The sequence below is a fragment of the Buteo buteo genome, chromosome 11 (assembly GCF_964188355.1).
Source record: "Buteo buteo chromosome 11, bButBut1.hap1.1, whole genome shotgun sequence".
Classification (NCBI taxonomy): Eukaryota; Metazoa; Chordata; class Aves; order Accipitriformes; family Accipitridae; genus Buteo; species Buteo buteo.
Window position 1 is genome coordinate 43,098,916 of NC_134181.1, and position 9,058 is coordinate 43,107,973.

Sequence of the window (9,058 nt, forward strand, 5' to 3'; positions counted from 1 at the left end):
GCTGCCGGCCGCTCTCCGGGACCAGCACCCTGGTTGGGGGCAGCAGTTTGGTCACAGCCAGGACAGAGACCTGGTGAAGCGCACGTGTCTGTGGCTCCTGCCTGTCTCAGGTGGCCCCAAAACCCCATCACAGCCCCTTCTGCGTGGGTTGAGCTGGTGGCCTGGGCACAGAGGGACACGAAGCATGTCCCCACAGGGACATCAGCCCAGGTGGGCTGTGCGGCCATCACCCTGCCTTGGAAGGGGCTTCTCCATCCCCCCCATCCGCAGCGGCAACTGGTGACCGAGGTGGGATTTGGCACCTGCTCCCCACAGGAAACCTCAGCATGTCGTGGGAGACACCTGCGGACCTCAGGGAGGTGTCCCAAGCTCTGTGTCCCCAGCACCGTCCCTTGTGTCCGTGGGCAGCATCACATGCAGTTGGTGGCCCCAGCAGTGGCTCCAGACTGGCCGTTAGGGCATGCGTCCACCCCGGTACCGCTGGTGCCGGTGCTTTGGCTGGAGAAGCCCTGGTGCAAAATCCCAGGGTCATCCCTGAAAACGGGGTGTACCTGCCAGCAGCGGAGCTGGGACCCAGCGGCACGAGTGAGTTGTGTCACCCGTGATGGCTGTCCCACGGGTCTGGTGTCCCCGCAAAACCAGCGGACCTTCCTGGTGGCATCTGCATGCCGTGGGAGTCCCACGCCGGTACCCGACAGTGTGGGCGGCTCTGCAGGGACAGCGGGGACAGATCCAGGCACCCCACTCACACTGGGGGTCTTGTTCCTCAGTGGTGCCCAGGGGATGGGGGGCTCCCCACCCCCAGGACTGATGGGGAGAACAGAGTCGAGACCTCGAGGGGCTGCCGGACCACCCTCCCCAGGCAGAGCAGGATCTGGCCCCCCGGGAGGAGCGGGGACCTGCAGATGATCCTGCTGCAGCTGCGCAGCCCCACGCCGGCAGTCAGTGCTGGGAGATCCCCGTCCCTCCCACCCTTGGAGAAGAAGGAGACAGATGGAGACCAGCTGGACCATCCTTATATTAAAAACTGCCAAATATACAATTATCTTACAAAAGTAGAATTGCTGTTTTATTTCTGGTCTTTACAAAGGGAGCAGAACACGGGCTGGGGGGCCGGCGGGGGTCCCTTCGCTGCCAAGGAGGCTCAACCGCGGGTGCCACCTCCATATGCCCGGCCAGGGCCACTCTCGGCAGGACATGGCATTGCCGGTGTCATTCAGCCCGGCCGGGATGCCTGAGGTTTGTCCCCACCACGGGGAGGGGACAGACCCCGTCTTTGGCATCCCCCCCATGCCCGGGGGGTGGCATCACCATGACGGTGGCCACTGGGCCCTGCTCCCGTGCCAGTTCTCACCAGACCCCGTGGGCCTTCCAGGATGTCCCCTGTAGGGACCGGAGCCCCGGGACCCTCTAACCGGGACAATGGGGGGCTGGGAGGGGACCTGCTGCATGGATGCCCTTCGCCCGCGGGGACCATGAGCTCGTTGATAAACGCCGAGGCTTTTGGGGTGGGTTTTCCATTCTCCAAATGGCTCCGGGTGGCACCAAGTCACAGCCTGACGTGGACCAACAGCTGCGGGTGGGCTGAGAATGTGCTGCACTCATCACACCCATGGGCCGGAACCCATTGGGGTGGTGCAGCAGGCTCCGACACGCAGCCCCAAAACCAGGGGTGATTTGAGGAGCCCCTCAAGGTTCAGGTTCCCCGCTGGCAGCTCTGCCCACCCCAGGCAAGGAGGACCCCCTGCCACTGCTGGCCAGGCATGGCCCTGCCCAACCCACGGCGTGCCTCCAGCGACGTGGTGATGGATGTCCTGCTCCCGCTGTGACGAGGCCACGTCCTTCACAAATACCTCCTCTGGCCTTTCCGTGGGGAAGGAAGAAGTGGATCCTGCTGGAAAAAAACACCCCCAAGCCCCTGGTCCTTGACCCCTCGGAGGCAGAGGCTCTGCTCTCCTTGCCGGTGGGTGACGGCAGCCCCCCCCCAGGCTCCTGCCCAAGCTGGGGCTCTGCAGGAAGGTGATGGAGGGTCCCCCTGACCATTTGGGGTGCTGGAGCCTCCAGCTGGTTCTGCTCACGTCCAACCAAAAGACACCATGAGTACGAAAAAGGAAAGCACCTGGTTCTTCCCCGGGGAGAGTGGGGTGCCCGCCGTCCCCTACCACTTCAGGAAGTCCCGTACGTGGCTCCATAGCTTGGTGATCCAGAGGTTAACCCCCAGGTCAGTCAGGTACTGGATTTCGGGCGTCAGCATCTTGCGGCACAGCTTCTGGTGCTTCTTGTTGATCTTCTTCTTCAAGTTGTAGCCCAGGATGGACTTCTCCCCCAGCGGCTGCCAGGGTTGCATGGAGGACTCTTGGATGGCACTGGCGTCCACGGGGTGTCCCCCGTCGATGCAGATGCTCTTCATCTTCTCGTTCTCCCGCTGCAGCTCGGCCACGTCCTTGGCCATCCGCTCCCTCCCGTAGGCCTCCACCTTACGCCAGAAGGTGGCATTAAAATAGCGGTAGAGCTTAGCATCGATGAGGTTCCAGGAGGTAGCCTTCTCATAGAGCTCAGGTGTCAGCCAGGAGACGGTGGAGCCCTTCCGGGCGTTGAGCTTGAAGTAGAGGACGTCCTCCAGCTGCCAGCACAGCAGGTCCTTCAGCAGCACCAGGGACTCGTCAAAGTACTCGAGCAACATGACGAGGTGGAAACGGCGATCTATCTCCTGGATGTGCTCCTCCACCAGCGGGCTGTTGGCATTCATGTTGTTGTCGTAGCCCAAGTCAAAGAAGAGGAGGTTTTGGAGGTAGTGAGCATTGAACCCGTTGGGGTCGTAGTAGTGCCAGGGGTCCCGGAGGAACTCCGCCAGCTTGTCCTCCCCTGTCAGCTTCCAGGTGAGGGGGATGACGCGCCCAAAGTAGTGGAAAGAGGACTCGAAGAGGTAGGCAGGGTCCCGCAGCACCGTCACGAAGGTAGCGTCCGCCGGCAGGAGCTTGCGCACCTCCTCGTAGTGGAAGCGCATGTGGTTGCAGATGATGTTGAAGCACGCGCCCGGCCGGTAGTGCTGCACCTGGCTGCGCTCGAAGTAGGAGGGGTAGTAGAAGTCATTGCGGCCATTGGGGAAGGCGAATTTCAAGCGATGCTTCTCCCCGAAGCGGAAGAGGATGTTGAGGATGGTGCTGCTGGCCGTCTTGTGCGTCTTCATGAACATGATGTTCAGCTTGGGCAGGCAGCTCCGTCCCGAGGGGCTGCCCGTGTTGTTGGCCACTGCTGGCGCCTTGCCGGGGGCCGGGTACGAGGAGCAGGAGGAGGGGACGGGGATCCTGGTGGGGAGAAGAGACAGGACACCACGGTGAGGGCAGCTTGGCCAACCCAGCACAGCCACCACGAAGGCTTGGCCATTTTCCTTCCTGGAGGAGCTGGACCTGGGGATGGGTGCTGGCGCTGCGGATGGGTGATGGACCTGGGGATGGGTGCTCACCCCCAGCACCCCCCAGGCTCCCCAGCGGAGACGAGCCTGGCCTCAGGCAGAGCCCCCTTCACCCCCAGCCACGTGCCCAGCGGGAATGGGGGGCACCCACCCGGCAGGAGCCCCTCAGTGAGCAGGGCAGAGCCCACCACCTCTATGAGCCCCCTGACACCAGATGCACCTCAAAGCCACCAAACCAAGTTCATTCACTCCCTGGACAAGCCCAGCCACCGAGGATGCACCGCTACGGGGGTCTTCACAGTGGTCAGCCCCCGCCAGCACCAGTGCAGCCTGAGCAGGGGGTCCCCATCCCTCCCCATGAGCACAGCCATGGTGGCCCTGGTGCAGGTGGTGTTGAGATGTGCACGAAGACGAGCTCTCCATGGCTGTAACTCCATGGACAGGACCTGGTAATGTTCTCGCGAGGTCTGGAAGCCCTCAAGCCCTTGTAGGAGTCATGGAGGATCCAGCACCCCAGCAAAGAGGGAAAGAATTCTAGTGCATGGCCCCACAGATGAGCTCATGGGCCCTCGGGAAGCACCGAGAACAACTTGTGTGTTATTTGAGATGCCCGGAGCAGGGAAAAGAGACTACAGTGTCAGGTGACTTCAGACACCGTTAATGAAGTTGCAAAGCTGATCCTTGATAACGATCCCATCCGGCAGTGCAGGTCAGCATGTAGCTTATGAAACACCCACAGGCAGATCTCTTTTATAAGCTTAGACATAAATTTAATGCCAGGAGGGGCGGCCAGGAGCTGAGCCCTGCTGAGCGCCAGCTTTTGCCGCGACAGGCAGCAGAGAGCTTTGAACCCACCCGTGCCCATCTCTGTGGGCGAGAATTTACATGTGGCAGTGCTCTGGTCGCTCTTGAAGGACAAACCCTTGATAAAGAGCACCCAAATAACTGCCTCCGCTCTGCCTGCTGCTTCTGGCTGCCGGGGAATGTCTCCTCTGATGCTTTTCCTTCTCTGAGGGGACATGAAGCCGCCATGGGTAGGGGGTCTCCTGCACCTCCTCGTCCCCTCCATCACCCAGGAGCCGAGCGCTGGCTGCCATTTTGCAGCAGGTCCCCCCCAGGGTGAGCGTCCCCAGCTCCCCAGGGACTTGGGGTTCGCCTTCCCCCCCACCGACGGGACAGGGCGCAGTCTCCACAGGAGGCTGTAGGAAGGGGACATCTTGGTGTGAAGCCACCAGAGCCTAGAAAGCTCTGGGACCATCTCTGGTTGGAGATGCCCGGTGCAAAACAGAGTGGCCAAGCTGCCAGGGGGGACACACGGGGACCCCACACTCACTCTGTCACGCTGACTTGCAGCGGGGGGATGGCGTAGGAGTAGAGCAGCAGCATGAAGCTGGTCAGGAGGGTCCCCAGGACGAGCCCCTTGCACATGGACCTCCAGTGCTTCCCATGGTGCAGCATCCTGGTCACCTGCAGCCGGCGGAGAGGAGAGCCGTTAGCACCGAGGGATGGGGAAGTGGGGACCGAGGGGACAGTGTGACTCAAATCACAAGCAAATAAGGCACGGGGGCACCTCCAGGCATGGGAAGTCCCGGGAAGCATCTCACTGGGCTTTTTGGCACTGCTGGGAGAGAGGCGAGCCAGCACCAGGCATGTCCCCAGCTGAGGGCACAACAGATTCGTGGCCGAAGAGCAGCGGCTCTGCCCACCCTGCGCACCCTTTGCCCACCTTGAGGAAACCCAAAGCAACTCCCTAGCCCAACACAAGATCGGTCGGACAGGCTGCGGGGCTGGAAATAGCAGGGAGAAAGGAACTGCACCACGGGACAGTCCAGCCACAGAGTGGGCATCCTCTGCCAGGCTGCACCAGCAGCTCCCCTGGCACCAAAAAATCACCGACACGGGCAGGAACTTTCCAAGAGTGGCTGGGATCCCTCTTCCCAAGAAAATCTCTGGGCCAGATCAGGAGCTACATCAGCTCGGGATGTATTAGATGCTGCGATATCCACCCAGCGCAGCCATGCTGGCGTCTCTCGGCCCCTCCAGCAGCACCAGCAGCAAGGGGGCTGACAGCTCCCCTCTGGCCATCCTCCACCTTTGGGTGGCTCAGGGTGGGGGCTAGGGGAACGCAGACCTGCTCGTCAAAGGGGGTCCGGGGCAGGGTGGGGCGCCCCCCCACTCCCCCTGCACAATTGCACATACATACACATATGTGCATGCACAATTGCGCCCATGCATGCACGCATGTGTGCATGCAGACAGCCAGAGGTCACATGCACGCACACGCGCACAAACATCCATGCACACACGCATGTGCACGTAGGGACACACGTATCCGTGCGTACCCGTAGGGACACACGTATCCGTGCATACCCGTGCATGCACACGCACACTGTGACACAGACACGCAGCCGTGCACGTTCACGCGTGCGCATGCACACACAGGGGCGCGCATCTGTGCAGGTTCACGCATCCACATGCATGCATGGACACACACACGCGTATACACTCATGAATGCCCACCCCCAGGACACAGACACACTCATGCACGCACGCACAAGCATGCGCACACATCTGTGCACACTCACGCACATGGACACATATACGTACACACCCCTACGCATCCTCATGCATGCCCACGTATGCACGGGGACATAGTCACACACGTATATCTATGCATGCTCACGCATGCACACACACGTACGCTCACGCACGCATACACGGACGCGGCAGCAGGCAGCCCCATCCCCGTGTCCAGCCCCACCGTCCCCCCCGGCAGCACCTGCCCAGCCGCACGCCGCCGCCGCCGCCGCTCGCCGAAGGCCCGAAACGTGGGGGGCACCGGCGGCTCCGGTGCGCCAGCAACCGCATTGCAGCAGGGCTGTCCTCTGCGGCAGGACAAGGGGACGCGCCACTCGTGACCGTGGCACCCGCTGCCGGAGGGGCTGCGAGCAGAGCCCAGCAGCCAAAAACATCCCCCTGAGCTGGAGGGCAAAGCCCAGGGCGGCCCCCCCCCAAGCCTTGCACCCCCATTTAGCAGCCGCAGGAGCAGCATCTCTTCCCCAAGCTCCCGCTCACTCCGGCTGCCCCGGCATTGCTTTGGCATCCTTCGGCCAAGGCTGGCCGTGCTCCCGGCTGCCGGCTGAATAACACTCCCTACAAATAACCCACCGGCCCCCTGCGCCTGCCGCGGCATCGCCCCCTTAGAGCCTTGTAGCTCCAGCAGATAATTCAGAGAGACGAAATCTCCCGGCAGCGAGAGCCATGGTTTACACCCAGACACATTTTAGCTCCCCCCACCCCCATGTAGCAAAGACCCCCCCGGGATTTCTAAGCTAAACCCCAAGCGGAAAGGTTACCCGGCCAGCGCGAATGGTGCCCAAGGCACGGCGAGCCCGTGCCGCTGCTCCCGCTTACCTCCCCCTCTCTCCGGCCCCCCCCCGTCCCGGGTCGCCTCGTGCTGCTGAGATTTCCAGCTCGATGAATAATGAATGGAAAATGCAACCGGAGCCCGAGGCTGCGGCCGGGTGCTGGGCACAGCTCATCCTGGCACCCAGCGTGGCAGCTGGGGGATGCCGATGGGGTGGGGGCACCCCACAAGCGTGCCAAAGCTCACTCAAGCGCTCCCCCCCTTGCCCTGCAGCAGGGACCACCGGGTCAGGCAGGGCTGGCCGCATCCAGCCTCTTCCCGGCCAGTTTTCTGAGCTGCTGGCAAGTGCAGCAGGAGTGGCAGGGATACAGGGGGGCCTACAGTGTAACCGCAGTGGGAGCAGGTGGCTCTGACCCTACCCCAAAATTGCAGCGCGGGTGTGAAGCACAGAGGGTTTTGCACGCCCGGGAGCAGCCAGGGTTTGATCTTACACCGTGGTCGATATCGCGCCATGGTCACCATCTGCAGCGCCGGCACCACCTGGAAAAGCCGCCGGCGAGAGCCCGGCAGTGCCAGAGGGGACACCCACCTGCGTGGGTGCTGCCGGCTGGCAGTGAAGCTGCATCCCACTGGCTCGCAGGCTGTCCTTGCTGCCACACCATGGGGCACAGCGCTGCCAGCGCTGGCACCAACCCCGCCGAAGCAAGCGAGCCGGCGCCATTAATCCCCCTCTCGGCTCCTGGTCCGGCGGGGGACCCCGCCATGCCCCCCAAGGCAGAACATCACCCCGGCCCCATGTGCCGGGATGCCAAAAGGATGTCTCACTCCACCCAGGCTGGCTTCCCTGCGGTGGTTATGGCAAACAGTTCCCACCCCAGTTACTCTGTTGACTTTGCCTTAAGTGAGAGTGGTTTAATTATTAAACCAGGAGAAATGCAGCGATCGAGGCTTTTTTCCTGGGGCTCCCATTAGCACAGGGCAGCCGTGGCGCCAGCCCTCAGCCGTCCGGTTGAAATTCCCAGCCGGAGGACATGGCTACGCCGGCCATTTCCTCATGGGTGACCCCCCAGGACAGCCTGGGCTGTGTGGCTCCGCAGCCCCATCCCTGTATCCCAGCAGCTCCCCTGGTCCCTGGGGATATCCTCAAGCCTTCTTTTGGGTTTTCCCTAGAGGAGCCATTTCCTTTACGGCCAAACCCCTATAGCCATCACACACGAGGTGCGTCCACCTGCCGCTCGCTCCTCCCGCCCCTACAAGCCCACAGGCACGCTTTTGTTTTTTCCCACGTGCCCAATTTCACGCAGGCACGGTGCTTCCTACCCCCCCGTCCCCCTCGCACACCCTCTGCGGGTGCAAACACCCATTCCCACGCAACCCCTGATGCCCTGCCCCACAGATCCTCCACCCCCAAGCATCACCTTTTCCTTTGCTTAAGCTGCTCTCGGCGAGCCGTCCCTCTCCTCTCCTGGGCTGGCCGGGGCGCAGGGGGAGTGGGCGGCACGGGGCGGGGGTGCCGATGCTGCTCCGACATGGAATAAGCTCGTCCCAGGCAGCTCCCCGCAAACGCCGGCTTTTCTGAAGCCTCCCCACCAGCCGCGGTCCTTATGGCATCGCTGGGGTCCTGGCCCTGTTATCGCCGGCCTGGGGAGGGGGGGAAAAAAAAAAAAGAGAGAAAGAAATGAGAGCCACCGCCGAGAGGGACACGGGGCTGCGGCCGGGCACTGCCCGGCTCCCCCGGGATGGCTGGACCAGGCCCTGGGTGCCCGCTGCCACCCCGAGCCTCCCGTCTCCCCACCCACTCCCGGCGGCACAGAGGAGGCATTCAGCCCGTTGCCTGCCAGCGCCGAAAACAAGGGGGCCGTTTGTTTCCATCTGCGGCGCCGGCCTCAACGGGGACATTGTCACCACCGGCCCCCCACGCCTGGCCCCTCCGCTCCCCCTGCATCGCCACCGCCAGCCCCCAGCCCGGCTTGGCCCCGCGAGCCAGCACCCACGGCAGCGGGAACGTGCTGCTGGCCGAGCCGGCGACGATGGCCGTCCCTCGGCGGTGGCACCCAGCGCCCCCCGGCCACCATCGTCCTCCTCCCGTGGGAGACAGCTCACGGCCAGGCTGTCGCCTCCCGTGGCTGGAGCTCACCTCGGGGTGGGGAGCGTGGGGGCGCTCGGCCTTTCTCCCTTTCCTCAGTCCCACCGGCTGCGCTGGGACTTTGGGGGTCCCCAGGCACCCCACTCGTGGAGGAGGACTGGGGGGGTTCTGAAACCCACAGGGTCCCGTC

The 9,058-nt window shown here is 63.1% G+C and overlaps 1 protein-coding gene across 3 annotated transcripts; it reads right to left on the minus strand.

Moving 5' to 3' along the window:
* Positions 1-1,015: 1,015 nt before the first annotated feature.
* GAL3ST1 (galactose-3-O-sulfotransferase 1) lies at positions 1,016-8,711 on the minus strand. Of its 3 annotated transcripts, none has more exons than XM_075041927.1 (3): positions 8,201-8,711; positions 4,749-4,882; positions 1,016-3,308 (listed from the first exon to the last, which is right to left on the minus strand). In XM_075041927.1, the coding sequence occupies exons 2-3, from the start codon at positions 4,871-4,873 to the stop codon at positions 2,159-2,161; spliced, it is 1,275 nt and encodes a 424-aa protein (XP_074898028.1). In that variant the 5' UTR covers positions 4,874-4,882; positions 8,201-8,711; the 3' UTR covers positions 1,016-2,158. The 3 variants fall into 3 exon arrangements, with proteins under 3 accessions (XP_074898028.1, XP_074898029.1, XP_074898030.1); XM_075041928.1 differs by lacking the exon at positions 8,201-8,711 and adding an exon at positions 7,202-7,569; XM_075041929.1 differs by lacking the exon at positions 8,201-8,711 and adding an exon at positions 6,772-6,819.
* Positions 8,712-9,058: the final 347 nt, after the last annotated feature.